Source organism: Brassica rapa, chromosome A03 (genome assembly GCF_000309985.2).
Source record: "Brassica rapa cultivar Chiifu-401-42 chromosome A03, CAAS_Brap_v3.01, whole genome shotgun sequence".
Lineage (NCBI taxonomy): Eukaryota > Viridiplantae > Streptophyta > Magnoliopsida > Brassicales > Brassicaceae > Brassica > Brassica rapa.
The window spans coordinates 5,208,903-5,226,484 of record NC_024797.2 but is presented as its reverse complement, the minus strand read 5'-3'; the positions used below and the strand labels follow the sequence as shown (position 1 = coordinate 5,226,484).

The following is a 17,582-nucleotide window of genomic DNA, read 5'->3' as shown; positions in this document are numbered from 1 at the left end:
CCGTAAGGATTTGAGAGAAGAAGAATGGCTACTTTGTCAGCTTGGCCTTGGGGAAACTACGGCAATCTAAAGGTTTGGTTTTTTCTTAAAGAAAACAAAACTTTTCTCTAAGTTTTTTCAAACGTTTGGTTTCTCTTCTGAATCTCATTGGCTTGTTTGTGTGTTTCTCTATCTGTGAAGTATCTTCTATACGCTGCGTTAGCTGCACAAGTAGTGTATTCATTAGCATACCAAGAAGATTACTCGAGGGCTTTTTGGTGTCTCAATATCCTCATCATCTGTGGTCAAAGGAATCGTACACGTCTTTTGGAGCTCTTACAACAACATGCTTTTCTTGACTCGTACGTTAAGGATTAACCTTAATGGTGTTGACTTCAAACAGATTGATCACGAATGGCACTGGTAAAGTCAAACCATTTTTATAACCACTTTGCGTTCTGTTTCTCTGTTGTTTTGATCTCTATAAGTTTTATTTCAGGGACAATTACATACTTCTGCAAGCAATAATAGCTAGCATGATATGTTACATGTCTACACCATCGATGATTATGAACAGTACTATTCCACTGTGGAACACGAAAGGACTCATCGTATTGCTTGTGATACACGTGACCTTCTCAGAGCCTTTATACTACTTTCTTCATAGATCTGTTCACCGTAACAACTACCTCTTCACGCATTACCACTCTTTTCACCACTCATCTCCTGTTCCAAATCCCATGACTGGTAAAAAAATTTGTTACGAGATCCCAGGGATTAAGAGATTGTTGATCAAAACAAAATATAGGTTAAGAGTTCTGATACAAGAAACGTAGCTTTGTATAAAGGATTTCTTCACATGTCATCAGAGTTCTAAACTAATTTGGTTTTGACTTAACGATCTCCTAACAATTTTCACTAATAAATCTTATTCTTGTTTGATGTAATAATAACATCTATGATATGTTGGATGCAGCAAATAATGCGACATTACTGGAAAGCCTTTTCCTCTGTGTAGTAGCTGGAGTTCCTTTGATTGGTTCTTGCTTGTTAGGTGTTGGATCAATAAGCTTGATCTATGGATACGCTATTATGTTTGACTTCCTAAGATGTTTAGGACAATGTAACGTAGAGATCTTCTCTCACAAGCTATTTGAGTCTCTTCCAATCCTACGATATGTCATCTACACTCCAACGTATGTTTTAGTTTTTTTCTTTTATATAATAACGTATGTTGTTAATGTTTATCGTACCCTTTCTGCAAAATATTCACATGTTTTTCATTTTTGTTACGTTTTCTTTGGGTGGCTCCGCACCATATGTTTCCAATAAAGGCTCTCTAACGTTGTTCACTGAATAAGGGAACATACTAACGTGACTTTGTTACATTGGCAAAGATGTGTATAGAAAGTAACTGGTGGTTTCACATTTCTAGTTGCATCTATAACGATTTTACTTGTGAATCGTGATCGTTAAAATGTTCAAGTTGATTTTTCTTGTTGGGAATATGCAGGTACCATGGTCTGCATCACGAAAACATGGGGACTAATTTTTGTCTGTTTATGCCTATCTTTGATGTTTTGGGCAACACACTAAACCCAAACTCGTGGGAACTCCAAAAGAAGATTCGTTTGGCTGCAGGTAATATAGCGTAACTAGTTTGCATATATACCCCAAAGCTTTAACACAGAAAGCTGTTACCAAACTTTAGTATCTGCTATTAATTAAGGCATGAATGATGGCAAAAAATATATTAAGGACTGAATACCAAACAATTTTAAGCAAATTTTTGAGGAGATATTAGTAGATGTAGAGTGTGTGCTTGTGCAACCAAAGTGGGTGAGGGCTTTCTATTTCTGATCAAAACAAAAAAAAACGGAGAAGACCTTGATTTGGCATTGTCATTGGATCAATGGATTGGACCGATCCAATCACGGTTTTACTTTATTTTAGTTAAATAAAAATATATATAATTAACCTATAATTGTGTAGAAAATATTGGTACTAATGTTATAATCATAAAGTAATATATAAATGCAATAGAAAATAATTTAGATAGATAAATTCTTCAAATTTGAAAAAAATAGCCATATAAATATTAAGTATAAGATATTATTGTCAACAATAATTATTTTTTGTCTTTTTCATAATCTGATAACTAACAACAGTAATAATTGTAAAATATAAAATATTTGGAAAAAAAATTTATAACTTAAATTTGAGAAATTCAACTGTTTTGAATTGAGCTTGATCATCAGTTTGGACAAGTTTGACCGGTTTTGTTTTTTGATTTGTTTTAGCGGTTTAACTGAAATACGGTTTTAACATAATCAGTAATCATAGACGAGCGAGTTATAGCTAGAACGGTCTGACTGCTAATCCGGTTTTCAAAACATTGGATCAATGTCAAACCCGACCCCCCCCCCCCCCCAACCCCCCAGAGTCAACTTATTTAACGGACATCATCATTATCCACTTGCTTGACCGCAAAATGTATCTCCATGTACAGGGGAACCGAAGAGAGTGCCGGAGTTTGTTTTCTTGGCTCATGGGATAGATATTATGTCAGCGATGCACTCGCCATTCGTGTTTAGATCGTTCGCTTCAATGCCATATATACACGACAAGGCTCTTCTTGCTGCCGCTGTGGCCAGTGACGTTGATGGTAACGTTGGCCATGTGGGTTTGGTCAAAGACATTTCTTTTCACCTTCTACACCCTCAGGAACAATCTTTGCCAGACTTGGGTCGTTCCAAGAGTTGGCTTCCACGTAATGCCTCTCTCTTTTTTTTGGTTCATTTTTGCCCTTGAAAATAGAGAGAACAGATTGTTTTATAGTAAGAGTTCGCCCTAATAAACCTCTCAGGCACAATTTTCGAGAATCCCCTTTGGTCACCGTTTCACGGCGCCGGCGGCGCATCTTCTCGCCGGCGTCGCCTCTGTTTCCTTCCTCCCATGCTTCTCTTCACTCTGGTCTCTGTCTACTTAAGTTCTTTTGGAGTTTTTGTGTTGTCTTTTCCGTGCTCGGCTCCTCCCTCCTTTGAGATGACTCGTATGGCATTCTCTGGCGGTTTGGATACCACCGGAATTGTTTGTTTCTCCGGGGGTTCCCGGTCTACATCTCGTCCAAGCGTTTCCTCCCCTCGCTGCAGCCTCTACCTTGGCTCCTCGCTTGTCTCGTGCAGATCTGCGAGCCCTGTCTCCATCAACGTAACTCAGAGACTCTCAACCGAAGATTTTCGACGGATCTCTTCCTCCCTTCCACCGCAAGTCCTCCTTCCGCCTTTAGTTTCCGGTGACCGAACGTCTGCTGTCTGTGGGGCTCCACGCTTGACCCGCCGTTCAGATCTGGAAGCATTTTGGTTGATATGGACAAGCTCACCTCGATTCACAACCACCACCTCCATCCCGACAAGATCCCGTTTTGAAAGACTCTACTATGGATACGGCGAGGTCCGACGCGCTGACGACAGTTCTGCTCCATCTTCGATAGATGGTGTTGTGAGTCTAGTTGACTCCGGGGAGAATAACTTACCATCATCTGACACGCCGTGCTTCATAACCGGCGACTGCCCCTTCAACTCCGGCAAGAACCCTAAGCTTTCAAGTCTCCCGATCAAGCAGGCGTTCAGTTCAAAGCCGAGAATGTTAATCTTCTGGGCCTGGTCCTGTAAGATCTGTGAATTTGTTATTCATCTTGCTAGCCCACCAAATCTTAAACTCGTGTTTGATGATTTGTTAAGTGTGGCAAAGATGCAAAGGATTTCCGGTGGGTTCACTGGGGCCTTTATCTTGAACGTAATGCCATATTTCTCTTTTACGAAGAATAGTTTACCGGTGGGTTCACCGGGTTGGTCTCTGTCATCACCATACCTCCTTTCTATGAAAGGAGAGGAATTCCCGAACTCGTTGTTGAGTTCAGATTTCAGCTTCCTCGTCTATGAGAGCTGGTCTTCAACGTCACTATATGTGACTATTTCTATGCCGTCCGACTTTGTCGTGAAGGCTACCCCGACACATTCAAGCTTCGTCTCGAATCCGCTGTCATCTTCATTTGAAGAATTATCTTGTTTAGTTTACATTGTTGTAGTTTATGTTTTCAATCAAAGAGGATGGTTAATTCTCTCTAATCGTTGTAATCAAGCAGTTTGAAGAGTAATGAAATTAAGTTGTGTTCAAAAAAAAAAAAAGATTGTTTTATAGTATTTTTTTCTCTTCTGGCAGTACTTCTTACCGTTTGCTAAACAAGGCATTAATAATCATATAGAGGCGGCAATTCTGAGAGCTGATAAGCTTGGTGTTAGAGTTATAAGCTTGGCTGCTCTGAACAAGGTTTGTGTCAGAACCCAAATCTCAAAAAGCCTGAAACTTTTGTGTGAGTGTGAGTCACTAAAAGGGTTAGTTTTGTTTTGTTTTTTTTTCTTAGAACGAAGCTTTAAATGGTGGTGGAACGTTGTTTGTTAACAAGCACCCTGACCTTAGAGTTCGTGTGGTCCACGGCAACACTTTAACCGCAGCAGTGATTCTCAATGGAGTTCCAAAAGATGTGAAAGAGGTGTTCTTGACAGGAGCCACTTCTAAGCTAGGAAGAGCCATCGCTCTTTACCTCTGTCGTCGGGGAGTGAGAGTTCTCGTAAGTTTTCTTACTAATCCTATTGTCTCAAAGATACGTTTTTCTATAGTATTTCCAAAGTCTGAGAGATGTTGGAACAATTGACAGATGTTGACATTATCAGCGGAGAGATTCCAAAATATTCAGAAAGAAGCTCCTGCTGAGTTCCAGAACTACCTCGTACAAGTGACCAAATATAACTCTGCCCAACACTGCAAGGTACTGTATTGATCATGATTTCTAACTGGTTTTCACTTTTTGCGTAAATATATTGATTTTGGGTGTTAATGAATGAATTAAATTCCACATTGTAAGTTAGAAAAGTAATTAGCTAATATATAAAACGAATGAACGAATCCACTTATCACCGATTAGTTTAAAGTTGGAAACCATAATTTAATATTTGGTGGTTTGTAATATATATATGCAGACTTGGATCGTTGGGAAATGGTTAACGCCGAGGGAGCAGAGCTGGGCTCCTGCAGGAACGCATTTCCACCAGTTTGTGGTGCCACCAATCCTCAAGTTTAGAAGGAACTATACTTACGACGAACTAGCAGCAGTGAGGCTCCCAAAAGACGTTCAAGGACTCGGAACCTGCGAGGTATAAAGAACAGTTTTGTTAACAATCGAATTCTTGTTTGTTTCTTTAACTCTTTGGCACACCGGAAAAAATCTCTGTGTGCGTGTGATTTTGTTGTGGCAGTACACGATGGACAGAGGGGTGGTCCATGCGTGCCATGCTGGAGGATTGGTTCATATGTTGGAGGGTTGGGAGCATCATGAGGTTGGAGCCGTTGACGTTGAACATATTGATCTGGTGTGGGAAGCAGCCATGAGACACGGTCTTAGCTCTCTATCTTCACTCACAGACTGAGTGGGAGAGACCGTTTGATGTTGTCTTTGATTCTTCCAAGATTGGCCATTCTTTGTACAGGTGAAAAATGCAAGCATGGAAAACAAGTTGAATTTCACCTTATGTTATTGATTCACCTTTTATTAAAATGTATTTCCTATGTTCCACTGAAATGGATGTTTTACAATTTTCACACACTTCAAAATAAGTTTGTCATACCAAAAATAAAGATTTTTAATATCATAATTTCAAAAGAACTAATTGATCATAGATATTAATTGTTTTAATTTAATAGGATAAAATGGATACACAAAAAAATGTAATATTTGAAAACATAAAGCTTATACTTTCGTGAAACAAATAAAAATTTCAAAAATCATTGAGGGAATATCCACTTTTAAAATTTTCCTCAATATTTAATATATATAAGAAGAGAATATCAGAGGAATACCTTTTGAAAAAAAAAATAAAAAAAAATAATATTAGAGGAATACTTTTTTTTTTGTTCAAAGGAACATAATACCTAAAAGGTACCTTTCTGTTCATGTTTTACGACCCAAAAACATTGTTCTGACATTGTTGAACAACAAACCAAACCGGACACTGATTTACTCAGTACATCGAGTTCAACAAGTCCCTCTTTGCTCAATAAAGCAGTGCCAAAGAGATCTAGCTTCTGATCCAGAACGGCCTAATGCTTCTTTGTGCAGCTTACAAGAGCAATGCATGCTGACTTGTGGTCATGTCTACCACTAAAAGTGTTTGAGAGGCACCATTCTTGATCTAAGATAATTATTCTAGGGATGAAAGAACCATCAATGGTGATCAACTTTAGTTACTTCTTTTACCATCCATGTCTCTTTAGATTGGGCAGAGATGTTAGATTTTTTTTCTCTCACAATATTAATGTAGTTTCATACAAATACTAGAGATTTACTCTTGGAAGGTTAAATATCTTAGAATGTGAAACTAGAACAACGCTGCAATGTAGCTTCTAAAGCCAGAAGTGAATCATGACCTATTCAGGAAACAAAACAAAATGTGTACAAGTTTTGAATATCACTTCAAGAATCTCTTATCAAGTAGAAAGAACAGTGATTATTACCTCTTGGATTGAGTTAATGGCTCGATCCTCCTCGCGATGGGACACAAGTCGAGTTTTATGCAGTTCAGATCTTAAACTTCTCATCTCTGACTGCATTTCACTAATCTGCTCTCTAATCTCCTTTAGCAAACTCATATGCTCAGCCTCAATGCTCGTATCTTTTGGCGGCTTACTGACTTTTCTCTTGTAATCACTACTAACCATCTTGCCTCCAACCTGTGATTATTTCTACTTATTATTAACACTTGACCCATTTTTCTAGCAAATATGATAATGACCAGGACCGGTCCTAAACATAGGCTGTTGAAGCATTGTCTTATGCCTCCAAACTTTTAATAAATTGTCTATAGTCCCAAAAGTTTCAAAAGCGGCGACTTACATTTCTTTCTTCCGAGATGATTGTAAGGCTCTCTTTGGTCCTCGGAACCTCGTCTGAAGCAGAGAACCTTTCAGGGTTCTTGATCATCTCCATAATCGAACTGACATCACTCTTGGCTGACTCGAAGACAGTATTACTCACCTGTGAAACCAATGCATGTGAAATAGACTCACACCTAAGCAACGACCATTTAGATCCCTTGGCAACGTCTCTCGACTCCGAAACCTCTCTAACATGATCGTCTATTCTCCTGATCTCTTCCCAACACGCGCTCAAGTCTTGACGAGGAGATAAAGAACTACTCTCAACACCTTTCTTCTCCTTGGCCTGTACATCAGCGCAGCCGAGGCTGAGTAGTTTGCATCTGTAAGCCTGAACCTGAAACTCAAGAGACGCCATCTCCATTTCCTTGCGGTAAATCAGATCTTCGAAGAGCGTCAGAGAAGTCTCAGCGTGGCACATCTTCTCCTCGGACATTCTCTTGTACTGACTAGCCTCCATCTCCAACGCTGCTTTCTCTCCCTGGAGGCGTAGTATCATCGACAAGGCCTCTGAAGCTGCTGTTGAAGAGGCTTCCCGTTCAGCGTCCAGCTCATGAGTGATCTTCTGAAGAAGCTCCTGCTGCGCCCGCAAGGTTTCTTTGTTGACTCCCACACCTAGACTCATCGTTCTCTCCACCATCCTCTCTCTCTTATCACAAATCTTCGATTCAAAACTTGCGGTGTTTTTCGTATATGTTTGATCTATGGTCAACGTGAGATTCTCAACCTATGAGATAAGAAAGCGGGAAAGAAGAGATGAGATCTAAAGCCAACCAAGTATTGTCCAAAGTCCACTCCTGGGCCAGGAGTGGGACATGTTAACGTGCGGACAAGCGCTTTGCATTGTTTTTTTCAGAAAATGGCCAATAGTTTTAAGCATTGTCTTAATTGATATTGAATTAATTAACTGATTAATAGGGCTCAACAGAAGATGGAAGTTATTCAAATAGAGGCATAGAAGCCGATTTACAAAAATTAAACTAGATTATTGGTGGGTTGAGCCAAGCCGATTTACAAAAATTAAACTAGATTATTGGTGGGTTGAGCCAGCCCGTGCAATAGTGCAACACATGGGCGACTCGCAAAGACCCAGATAGCAAGCTATCTTCATGGGTCTCATCCCTTAAAAAATAGAGTTAATATCGTGTGACACGATGGGCCACATATCAGATATTAAACTGATAAGAACAGATACTACACTTGATCTTAGCCAAAAGGCCGAGAAAGGTATGATTTGTTATGAGGTATTGCATCTTTATTTATACTACTCCTCTCTTCTCCAAACCAGCTCAACTTACCGATGTGGGACAATAAAAAGCAAACACAACTGAGATAAAAGGTTTCGATTTTGTCACAAAGCCGACATATAGAAGAGCTTCCTAAACTTACCAAGGTGAGTGTCTTCTCTAAACACATGAACACAAGAAAGCTTCCTTCTTTAAACACACAAACACAACTGAGTCCAAAAGTTTGGGATTGTCACAACGCAGATACATTGAGAAACTCAAAGAAGAGCTTCTGAAACTTACCAAGCTGAGTCTTCTTTAAGCACATGAACACAATAAAGCTTCCTTCTTCGTCTAAGCTCATACCCACAAAACCTTTCCCTTCGTTCATATGTGAAGTTCTCTTGAAGAAAGGCCTTCCCCATCCAAAGTCCAATTCGTAAACCGTCTGCTTGGGTAGACCCACAATGCAGAAGTTTGCTGCACAGCTGAAGATCGGATTCCCTTCACCAGGAACCAGCTGATCAAGATCAGGATGTGTCTCTAAGGAGTCAATAGCTGATCTCAAGTACTCGTTGTCCATTTTCTTTATCTCTTCATGAACTCTCTTCACTGTTGTGCTGAAAGGCTCTCTGCGAAACTCACCAAGCAAGGATATGGGACGAGCGTGGAAGAGAGTGTTCCCAATGTATCCTTGTGGAAGCTTCGGTTGTAGTCTTGACCTCCCATCAATTATTATATGCAGCCTCGTCAAGTGCTCTTCTCCTAAATCTGTAAAGTGAGAATGCTAAGGCAAGTCTTAGTAAGAGCTTTTAGCTTCCTGATAAGGTTCAAGTTCATTACCTTCGTTTGCAAAGCAAGCACAACGCCAGATATGAGCCACCAGAAGCTCATAAGTACTAAACATACTATCAGCAACCTCTGCCTTGGCTCTAAGAGCTTTCACTTGGAGACGTGTGAGCTTGAGACTGACAACTCCAGAATCAGAGTCAGGATTTGATCTGTAAGCCAGGGATTCCACGGGAGGGTTGTGGAACGGAGGCGGTTTGTATTCAGTGTGTGGAAACACAGGGGAAGGAGGGTCTCGCGCACGGAGAATTGTGCGGTCGAAGAACGGAGATACCTTAACTGGAAGTCCCCGAGCTGTTCTGGACCATGCTTCCATGAAACATACAAGAGAGCCAGCGTCTCCGAACGTATGGTGTATTGAGTTTCCAATACAGATGGCTCCACATTTGAAGTATGTAACCTATCAGTAACTTATCTGTTAAATAATCTTTCAGAAAAGTCTATGTGCATGTAATGTCTATAGAAACAGATGGGGGTAAAAGCTTACCTGTAAGAGAATAAGAGGTACAGAGGAGATGTCTCCTGAGTAGTCAAGAGTAGGCATAAGCTGAGAGAGATCCAAACTTTGATTGAATAAGCCAATGTCTTGTAGAGTAGAATCAGTCTCAGCCTCCACAAGCAACACTCCTTCTCCATTGCATAGAACCTCCAGCCTCCCATTCTTATCTACCACATATATAGCAGAAAGTAACATTAAAAAATGACAAGAGAGGTTGGTTATTAGAATTTTTGAAGTCTTACTCTTTTGTAGCCTCCCAGCGGCAGGATAGAAGAGGACAAGAACCTTTCTCAGAGCATCGATGAGGGATTGAGTGTTGGGGAGAGTGAAAGAGGGGGAAGAATTGTAAAAGTAGAGGATGCCCATGTGAAACCTCACTTGTATCAGGTCTAAATTGGAAAGCCATAGATTGTGTACAGGTGTTTCCTCAGCTGGCTTCACGATCGTAGCTTGCTTCACATGAATCTTCATTTGATCCACGATCCTCTAAGGCTCCTGCTTCATAAGAAATCTAGGACGAAGCTAAGAATACGCATGAGCTGATTGATACAGAGAAAGTGGAAGAGTTTGAAGAATAAGAAAAGTCTAAAAAGGAGCTTTACCACTTTTGGAAAGACAGAAAAATAGAAAAAAAGTTTGTGGAGTAGACGCTACACAGCACATGTCGGAAACGGGTCCCACTTAGAAGTGAACCTTTACAACTATAGATAAATGGAATTGTATGTTTTGGATACAGCTTCAACTTACAATAACAGCAAAACAATTAAATAAAAACAAAGTTGATCGTCTTTGGTGAGCAAAGAGAATGGTTTGCCTCAGTATGGAACAAGAACAGGAACAGGTGGTGGACCAGAACTCATGTCTTCCAGCAACAGATCCAGTAGCGCCTTAGCTAGGACCTTCTTTCCCTGAGTCAAGATAAACAACAAACACATCTTCAATCAGCCATTTATAAACCATCAAGAACGTCAGAAATTGATAAGTGAAGCTTCTAAATCTTACCATCAGCAATAACTTCTTCATCCCATTGAATTACAGGTTTGACGAGAACTCCGCTTCCAGGAAGCATCATCTCATAAGCTTACTTTCCATCTTCAACTGTCATATCCATAATTCTCACACTTTTAAGCATCCCCTTGCTTACAAGCTGTTCAGCGAGTGTAATCGTTCTCTTGGTGTACGTACACCCACTCACAACGTTATCAAACCATGGCATCACAAGCTCCTTACCACCATTAACACAAACGCCACATTCATGTTAGGACCTTCTGCTATAAACCCATCGTTATCCACCCAAATACCCGCATATGCTCATTTGGCCTCAGCTTCCATTTGTGAGAGCGCAGTCTGATCTTCATAGTATAAGACTACTTTTCACATATGTTTGTACTACTTAATAATCATTGACCCTTACATGTGATTTACTATAAAGATAACTTAAACTCGAGATTTTGCGGCATGAACCAATCTGAGTTTTCTTTAAACACACAAACACAACTGAGATGAAAAGTTCACAACGCAGATACATTGAGAAACTCATAGAAGAGCTTCCGGAACTTACTAAGCTGAGTCTTCTTTAAGCACATGAACACAATAAAGCTTCCTTCTTCGTCTAAACTCATACCTACAAAACCTTTCCCTTCATTCAAATGTGAAGTTCTCTTGAAGAAAGGCTTACCCCATCCGAAATCCAACTCATAAGCAGAAGTATCCTTACGTAGACTGACGATGCAGAAGTTTGCTGCACAGCTGAAGATCGGATTACCTTCACCAGGAACCAACTGATCGAGATCAGGATGTCTCTCTAGGCAGTCAATAGCTGATCTCAAATACTCGTTGTCCATTTTCCTTATCTCTCCATGAACTCTCTCCACTGTTCTGCTGAAAGGCTCCCTCAGAAGATCACCCAGCAGGGATATGGGGCGAGCATGAAAGAGAGCGTTCCCAATGTATCCTTGTGGAAGTTTAGGTTCTAGTCTTGACCTCCCATCAAGTATTATATGCAACCTCGTCAAGTGTTCTTCTCTTGAATCTGTTGGTGAAAAAAGAAAGAAAGTGTAAAGTGAGAATGTTGGGCAAGTGTTAAGATAAGAGCTGAATCATTCATTCCTGGATTCTCATCAAGAGAAGGCTTTTCCAACAAGATCAAACTAGTTACCTTCATTCGCAAAGCAAGCACAACGCCATATATGCGCCACCAGAAGTTCATATGTGCTGATCGACTTATGATTAGCAACCTCGGTTTTGGCTCTAAGAGCTCTTAGTTGGAGACGTGTGAGCTTGAGACTGACAACTCCAGAATCGGAGTCAGGATTTGATTTGTAAGCCAAGGATGTCACGGGAGGATTGTAAAAAGGAGGTGGTTGGTATTCAGTGTGTGGAAACACAGGAGAGGGAGGGTCTCGTGCACGGAGAATTGTGCGGTCAAAGAAAGGAGTTGGCGTAACGGGAAGTCCCCGGGCAGTTCTAGACCATGCTTCCATGAAACATGTAAGAGAGCCAGCGTCCCCGAATGTATGGTGTATCAAGGTTCCAATACAGATGGCTCCACATTTGAAATATGTAACCTTTGCAAAAAAAAAAAAATCAGAAAGCTATCTGTTAAATTATTGTTCATAGAGTCCATGTGCGTGTAATGTAGATAGACTAAATATAAATCAACAGTTCACTGCGTCCATGTACAAAACAAAGCAGTTTTAAAAGAAACAGATGTGGAAAAGCTTACTTGAAAGAGAAGAAGTGGCAGAGAGGAGATGTCTCCTGAGTAGGCAAGAGTAGGTACAAGTTCAGAGAGATCCAAAGCTTGAGTGAGTAAGCCAACGTCTTGAATAGTAGAATCAGTCTCAGCCTCTACAAGCAATACTCCTTCTCCATTGCATAGGACCTCCAACCTCCCATTCTTATCTACCACATATAAAGCAGAAAAAAAATATAAAAAAATGATAAGAGATGTGTAATCAGGGTTCGGTAAGAAGTCTTTACCCTTTTGTAGCCTCCCAGCGGCAGGGTAGAAGAGGACAAGAACCTTCCTCAGAGCATCAATGAGGGATGGCGTGTTGGGAAGACTTGAGGAGGAACAAGGGTTGTAAAAGTAGAGGATGCCCATGTGAAACCTCACTTGTATCAGATCCAAATTGGAAAGCCATAGACTGTGTATAGGTGTTTCCTCAGCTGGCTTCACGATGCTAGCTTGCTTCACCCGGATCTTCATATGACTCATGAACCTGAGCTGATCGAGAAAGAGAATCTGGAGGAGACTAAAGAAGAAAGGCCTGAAAGTCTTTACCACTTTGGTCACCAACTCAGTTTTGGGAAAAGATAAAAGAACAAATAGAAAAGAAGTTTGTGGGGGTAGACACAACAACAAAATGTCAGAAATGGGTCCCACTAAGAAGTGGATCTTTACAACCATAGATACAGTTGCTTCTGAGTCCGGACACATGTGGATACAAACTTCAACTTCCAGTAACAGCAAAGCAATAAAAAAAAAACAAAGTTGACTATTTTTGATGAGCAAAGAGAATGGTTTGGCTCAGTAAGGAACAAGCACACGGACAGAAGGTGGACCAGAGATCATGTCGTCCAGCAACAGATCCAGTAGCGCCTTTGCTATAGGACCTTCTCTTCCTGAGTCAGATAAAACAATAAACCCATCTTTAATCAACAAGAACGTGAAAAAATTGATAAATGAAAGAGATTCTGCACAGTGAAGCTTCTAAATCTTACCATCAGCAATAACTTCATCATCCCACTGAATCACAGGTTTGACGAGAACACCGCTCCCAAGAAGCATCATCTCATCAGATTTCTTTCCATCTTCAACCGTAATATCCACAACTCTCACACTCGTAAGCATCCCCTTGCTTACAAGCTGTTCAGCGAGTGTAATCGTTCTCTTCGCCGTACACCCACTCAAAACATTGTCAAACCGCGGCATCACAAGCTCCTTACCACCGTTAACAACAAACGCCACATTCATGTTTGGACCTTCTGCTATAAACCCGTCGTTATCCACCCAAATACCCGCGTAAGCTCCTTTGGCCTCTGCCTCCATTTGCGAGAGCGCGTTTGGGAGATAGTTAACGCTTTTCACAGTAGCAAACTCTGGAGGCTTGATGGGGATGGAGGATGTCACTACCCTGACACCTCTTCGGTCAACGGTGAAGTCCTTTTGGTACACGATGGCGTAAAGAGATGGTTTGGGACATTGAGATGGAGATAGTGAGAAATCTCCTGGGCCAGCAGAGAGCCAGTATCTTAGAGAGCCATATCTACATCCAGAAACGCTCACGGTTTGGATGAGAATCCTTCTGATAGTTTCACGGTCGAAGGGGAGTGGAATCTTAGCCATGGATGCAGACCGTATGATACGGTCAAGGTGCTGATCCAATTCATAAAGGTGTCTGCTTGGTTCCAAGGCACAAAAAGCGAAACTGAGATGATTGAGTATAAGACTAATAAAGGTTTGGGATACTTTAAGAGACTGACCCGTTAACGATCATGGCGGTATCAAAGACTCCATGACCACGGTGAACCATGTGATCATCCAACGGAAGAACCATAGCTGCTGGATCAGTTGTGATTCCGCCAACAACGCTCGAGTACATGGCCAAGAACTGTTTTCCTTCTCCTACTAGTTTCAGCCTCTCAACAACCTTGTACACATAGTGATACACACAATCAACGATTCAGAAACATAAACCGACAAACAAATATGATTCAATCATTACAGCACCTCTGCATCTATATTTTTTTTTTGACAAACTGAGAACACAGCCTACTTTTGTCAAATGAACATAATGAGAACAGCTTTGATGATTGTTTCAAGACATAATGGATAAGCAACAGACATGTAATAGCAAAAAAGGGGAACAAAGAAACCAAAACTACCTCATTGCTGGAAAGAACAGGAACATTCCACGAGTGAGAGCTCGAACCTGTACAAAAAAGGATACAGATTTCTCAAAATCCCAATAAGACTATATAATAAATCATCAATTCGAACAATTCTATGGTAACTAAAATAACAACTGATTTAACAAATCCCAATCCAGACAACAATGCCCAGAAAAGCCACGTAATCAAAGGTTAGAGACCGTGAAGTAAAAGTCGGAAGGCAGGAGTATAATATATTTCATCACTAAGAAAACGAGTTGCTATAATATGACGCCAATTTCGAACCTGAGCACATGAGAGTCCTTCCTCGTGTACGAGGGAGTCGAAAGCCATGACGACCTGAAGAACATGGAGCTCGTGACACAAAGTGGAGATTCCAAGTGTTAAATGACGACAGCTCCGGCAAGAAACCGACGATAGGCTCAGGGAATGAAACGAATCGAGATGTCATCTGAAAAAGTGAGCTGGAATCTGACTCAAAAAAAAGCATTGTAGATAAGTTTAGGCCAGTTACTTGGGCCGAAAGGCCCACTTCGATTTAATTCGCAATCTCACTGATATTTACGAGAGGCCCAAATTAAACTGGATATTTGGCGGGATGAGCCAGCCCGTGCAGTAGTGCAACGCATGGGCGACTCGTAGAGACCCAGATAGCAAGCTATCTTAATGGACCTCTTCCCTTAAAAAATAGAGTTAATATCGTGTGACCCGATGGGCCACATATCAGATATTAAACTGATAAGAACAGATACTACACTTGATCTTAGCCAAAAGGCCGAGAAAGGTATGATTTGTTCAGTGTCTTCGCCTCTTCTTTTATACTACTCTTCATGCCTTCCATTCTTATTTCGTGACCGATGTGGGACTTTTTAAAAGAGTAACACAAGACAAATCAAAACACTCTTTTTCGGTTAGCGGGTTTAGACGAGGCTTAACCGACAATAGTCTTTTTCGTTCTTGCCTTGTTCAGCTGGAGTCCGAGAAGAACAAGAAGAAGAAGAAGCCAAACTTTCTCAGATCTTCCATCCTCGTGGTCAGTTTCCTCATCCTTAATCGATCTAGATCATTCGAATTCACTTATCGTATTCGAAAGTCTGAATCTTTAGGCGTCTCTGAAGCAGTTTTTTGCCGAAGAGTAATCGCAATCAGCTTTGGAAGAAGAGAGGATTGTTCAGTCGTTGTCTTGCCATGGTACTATGTTTTAGTTTGATGGGTTTTATCTCTCTTAGCACAGTCATATTTATTCAATCGTTGTATACTTATTTAGCTGGGAAAGTTGAGAGCTTTAGCCTTGGGACTGATTAGTCTGCGTTGATCTTGTTTGCAGGCCATGTATATCCGTGTGAAGCGCATGAAAGCCACTTACTTTATCCAATGCGATCCCACAGAGACTGTTTTGGATGTTAAACAAAGACTCTGTACCCTCATTGAGCAACCAGTCAGCAACCAGCGTCTCATCTTAATGTCTACCGAAGAAGTATTAGAGGATTCAAAATCTCTAGCCGAGCAGAAGGTATCAAACATTTTGAGTGTCTCATATAGTCATATGTTCCAATGTTGTTACTATATTCTTTGTTTTGTTGTTCAGGTTGAGAATGATGCAGTCGTGGCTCTGACTTTGAGGAAAGGTATTTGACCCCTTATTTTCCTTTGCTCCTTGTAGTACTCTGGTTAATATAGCGCCCTTGTTGGGTATATATGTAGCCTGGACTAGTCGTAATGGAATAGACATCTTGGTTTACTAGTAACCACAGTTTTTTATATGTTTATTTGGTCTGTGAACCCCTTCAAACTCTATTGATTTGTATCGAGACTGTTGAAACGTTGCAATCTCTACAACCTTTGTGACTGGATATAGCTGAACGTGGTTCTGTTGTTTATATCCCTTATCCCTTATATTTAGCCCTCGTTAATTACAACAATTGTTATCATTGATTCATTCTTTCTTGTGCAGACGATGGCGACTTTGAGGATGTTGACATTGCACAGCCCACCGACTTTTCTGTTGCATGATGGATGGAATAGGCTGTATCAGGAGAACCTTTTGTTTCAACAGGAGAAAAGATTGATGGTGTTAACACGAGGAGGAGTCTATAAACGCTTCAAGTTGTATCTTTCTCTCTGCTTGTATCAATAACGCCTCTTTAGTTGTTACAAACAATTGTTGTAAGTAAAGATATTGAGATTTGGAAGTGCGAATTGCAGATTATAAGTTGTCAGTGAAGTCTTTCATGTTATCTCTCACATGTTTTCAATTGCTGCCTCTGAGGAGTTACAATGAACTAGAATATGAAGAGGAAGCAGAGCAGCTACGGATATCTATAGATTTACTTCTGGGATTGTCTCAAGCAGACTCCAATGTTAGGCTTTGTAGCTTTAGCTCTTCCCTTAATATGGGACTCTTACATGCTTTGCAACATTGAAAAGAACTCGCTTCTTACATCTCAGTAGGTCTTTAGTTTCAGCAATTGGTCACAGCAGGCTGTAGATTTCATATTAGGTTATATTATTTAAACTCCTGAGTTGCAAAAAAAAAAGACATCTAAAATCCTAAGCTGCAATGCCCTATTATTAGAAAGGCTGCTTTGAACTTATGAAGCTAACTTGTGTACTCGTTCCTTCATCTTATCGCAACAAGATGCTCTTTTTGGCATGCCCAAGCTTCACCAAAGAAGCTGATATCTATGGCTAGGAGCTTGGGATCTGTTGAAGAATCTTTTAGTTCCATGATTACACAATTGATCAGAAGAATGTTCACTCATTAGATTATTTGCTGTTCTCAGAGAATATCCATTTTAGCCGAAAACTTAATGGTCTTGGATATCATTCCCTGAGTGCATGTTTATATAGTAAGTATTTCAAATTCTAATAATGAAAATGATTTTCTATGATACATAGGACAGCTGAGCTTGATTATGTTATCTTATGAACCTGCAGGATAAAGCTTATTGAGTTACACAGTTACCCTGGACAAGTTGAAGCATTTGAAGATGTGTTATTATCCGTAACTATGGTATTTAAGCAACAAATCAGAGTGGCGCAGCGGAAGCGTGGTGGGCCCATAACCCACAGGTCCCAGGATCGAAACCTGGCTCTGATAAATGTTTTTTTTATTTCTGTTTTTGTTATTTTCTGTTTTA

At 40.5% G+C, this 17,582-nt stretch overlaps 5 protein-coding genes, 1 long non-coding RNA gene, 3 other non-coding genes and 1 pseudogene across 11 annotated transcripts; 4 read left to right on the top strand and 6 right to left on the bottom strand.

Moving 5' to 3' along the window:
* Nucleotides 1–9: 9 nt before the first annotated feature.
* Nucleotides 10–5,701, top strand: LOC103856732 (annotated as a pseudogene).
* Nucleotides 5,702–6,313: 612 nt separating this feature from the next.
* Nucleotides 6,314–7,663, bottom strand: LOC103856730 (probable myosin-binding protein 6). 2 transcript variants are annotated; one of them, XM_009133858.3, is made up of 3 exons: nucleotides 6,932–7,663; nucleotides 6,553–6,768; nucleotides 6,314–6,465 (listed from the first exon to the last, which is right to left on the bottom strand). In XM_009133858.3, exons 1-3 carry the CDS (start codon nucleotides 7,610–7,612, stop codon nucleotides 6,442–6,444), a joined length of 921 nt encoding a protein of 306 aa, XP_009132106.1. In that variant the 5' UTR covers nucleotides 7,613–7,663; the 3' UTR covers nucleotides 6,314–6,441. The 2 variants fall into 2 exon arrangements, with proteins under 2 accessions (XP_009132106.1, XP_033144581.1); XM_033288690.1 differs by having other exon boundaries at nucleotides 6,317–6,768.
* An 82-nt stretch (nucleotides 7,664–7,745) lies between these two features.
* On the top strand, nucleotides 7,746–8,642 carry LOC117132986. Its single transcript, XR_004456783.1, has 2 exons — nucleotides 7,746–7,967; nucleotides 8,002–8,642. It is a non-coding gene; the product is annotated as an uncharacterized LOC117132986 (long non-coding RNA).
* Nucleotides 8,009–8,203, bottom strand: LOC117133299. Its single transcript, XR_004457099.1, has one exon. It is a non-coding gene; the product is annotated as a U2 spliceosomal RNA (small nuclear RNA).
* On the bottom strand, nucleotides 8,388–10,106 carry LOC103856729 (shikimate O-hydroxycinnamoyltransferase). Its single transcript, XM_009133856.3, has 4 exons — nucleotides 9,789–10,106; nucleotides 9,535–9,713; nucleotides 9,042–9,447; nucleotides 8,388–8,969 (listed from the first exon to the last, which is right to left on the bottom strand). The coding sequence occupies exons 1-4, from the start codon at nucleotides 10,015–10,017 to the stop codon at nucleotides 8,452–8,454; spliced, it is 1,332 nt and encodes a 443-aa protein (XP_009132104.1). The 5' UTR covers nucleotides 10,018–10,106; the 3' UTR covers nucleotides 8,388–8,451.
* A 102-nt stretch (nucleotides 10,107–10,208) lies between these two features.
* LOC103856727 (shikimate O-hydroxycinnamoyltransferase-like) lies at nucleotides 10,209–13,044 on the bottom strand. The gene is made up of 5 exons (XM_009133852.3): nucleotides 12,529–13,044; nucleotides 12,272–12,450; nucleotides 11,705–12,113; nucleotides 10,549–11,578; nucleotides 10,209–10,454 (listed from the first exon to the last, which is right to left on the bottom strand). Exons 1-4 carry the CDS (start codon nucleotides 12,986–12,988, stop codon nucleotides 11,058–11,060), a joined length of 1,569 nt encoding a protein of 522 aa, XP_009132100.2. The 5' UTR covers nucleotides 12,989–13,044; the 3' UTR covers nucleotides 10,209–10,454; nucleotides 10,549–11,057.
* LOC103856728 (D-amino-acid transaminase, chloroplastic) lies at nucleotides 12,876–15,207 on the bottom strand. The gene is made up of 5 exons (XM_009133854.3): nucleotides 14,728–15,207; nucleotides 14,437–14,483; nucleotides 14,035–14,201; nucleotides 13,273–13,949; nucleotides 12,876–13,173 (listed from the first exon to the last, which is right to left on the bottom strand). The coding sequence occupies exons 1-5, from the start codon at nucleotides 14,930–14,932 to the stop codon at nucleotides 13,079–13,081; spliced, it is 1,191 nt and encodes a 396-aa protein (XP_009132102.1). The 5' UTR covers nucleotides 14,933–15,207; the 3' UTR covers nucleotides 12,876–13,078.
* On the bottom strand, nucleotides 15,036–15,230 carry LOC117133298. The gene has a single exon (XR_004457098.1). It is a non-coding gene; the product is annotated as a U2 spliceosomal RNA (small nuclear RNA).
* A 38-nt stretch (nucleotides 15,231–15,268) lies between these two features.
* On the top strand, nucleotides 15,269–16,679 carry LOC103856726. 2 transcript variants are annotated; one of them, XM_009133850.3, is made up of 5 exons: nucleotides 15,269–15,475; nucleotides 15,564–15,633; nucleotides 15,770–15,955; nucleotides 16,031–16,070; nucleotides 16,397–16,679. In XM_009133850.3, exons 2-5 carry the CDS (start codon nucleotides 15,631–15,633, stop codon nucleotides 16,453–16,455), a joined length of 288 nt encoding a protein of 95 aa, XP_009132098.1. In that variant the 5' UTR covers nucleotides 15,269–15,475; nucleotides 15,564–15,630; the 3' UTR covers nucleotides 16,456–16,679. The 2 variants fall into 2 exon arrangements, with proteins under 2 accessions (XP_009132098.1, XP_009132099.1); XM_009133851.3 differs by having other exon boundaries at nucleotides 15,297–15,475; nucleotides 15,549–15,633.
* Nucleotides 16,680–17,470: 791 nt separating this feature from the next.
* Nucleotides 17,471–17,542, top strand: TRNAM-CAU. The gene has a single exon. It is a non-coding gene; the product is annotated as a tRNA-Met (tRNA).
* The last annotated feature ends 40 nt before the right edge of the window (nucleotides 17,543–17,582 follow it).

Coding starts and splice junctions, on each gene's coding strand:
- LOC103856728 (XM_009133854.3), bottom strand. CDS start 14,932: ATGCTTTTTTTTGAGTCAGATTCCAGCTCACTTTTTCAGATGACATCT. Junction 14,484..14,727: donor AAGGACTCTCATGTGCTCAG/GTTCGAAATTGG, acceptor TTTTTTGTACAG/GTTCGAGCTCTCACTCGTGG. Junction 13,174..13,272: donor TGATGAAGTTATTGCTGATG/GTAAGATTTAGA, acceptor TATCTGACTCAG/GAAGAGAAGGTCCTATAGCA.
- LOC103856726 (XM_009133850.3), top strand. Junction 15,956..16,030: donor AATCTCTAGCCGAGCAGAAG/GTATCAAACATT, acceptor TTTGTTGTTCAG/GTTGAGAATGATGCAGTCGT. Junction 16,071..16,396: donor GGCTCTGACTTTGAGGAAAG/GTATTTGACCCC, acceptor TTTCTTGTGCAG/ACGATGGCGACTTTGAGGAT.
- LOC103856730 (XM_033288690.1), bottom strand. CDS start 7,612: ATGGTGGAGAGAACGATGAGTCTAGGTGTGGGAGTCAACAAAGAAACC. Junction 6,769..6,931: donor TCATCTCGGAAGAAAGAAAT/GTAAGTCGCCGC, acceptor AAATAATCACAG/GTTGGAGGCAAGATGGTTAG.
- LOC103856729 (XM_009133856.3), bottom strand. CDS start 10,017: ATGAAGATTCATGTGAAGCAAGCTACGATCGTGAAGCCAGCTGAGGAA. Junction 9,714..9,788: donor CGCTGGGAGGCTACAAAAGA/GTAAGACTTCAA, acceptor TATATGTGGTAG/ATAAGAATGGGAGGCTGGAG. Junction 9,448..9,534: donor TACCTCTTATTCTCTTACAG/GTAAGCTTTTAC, acceptor AGTTACTGATAG/GTTACATACTTCAAATGTGG.
- LOC103856727 (XM_009133852.3), bottom strand. CDS start 12,988: ATGTGTCCGGACTCAGAAGCAACTGTATCTATGGTTGTAAAGATCCAC. Junction 12,114..12,271: donor TGCCACTTCTTCTCTTTCAA/GTAAGCTTTTCC, acceptor TTTTTTGCAAAG/GTTACATATTTCAAATGTGG. Junction 11,579..11,704: donor TGCTTGCTTTGCGAATGAAG/GTAACTAGTTTG, acceptor TTTCACCAACAG/ATTCAAGAGAAGAACACTTG.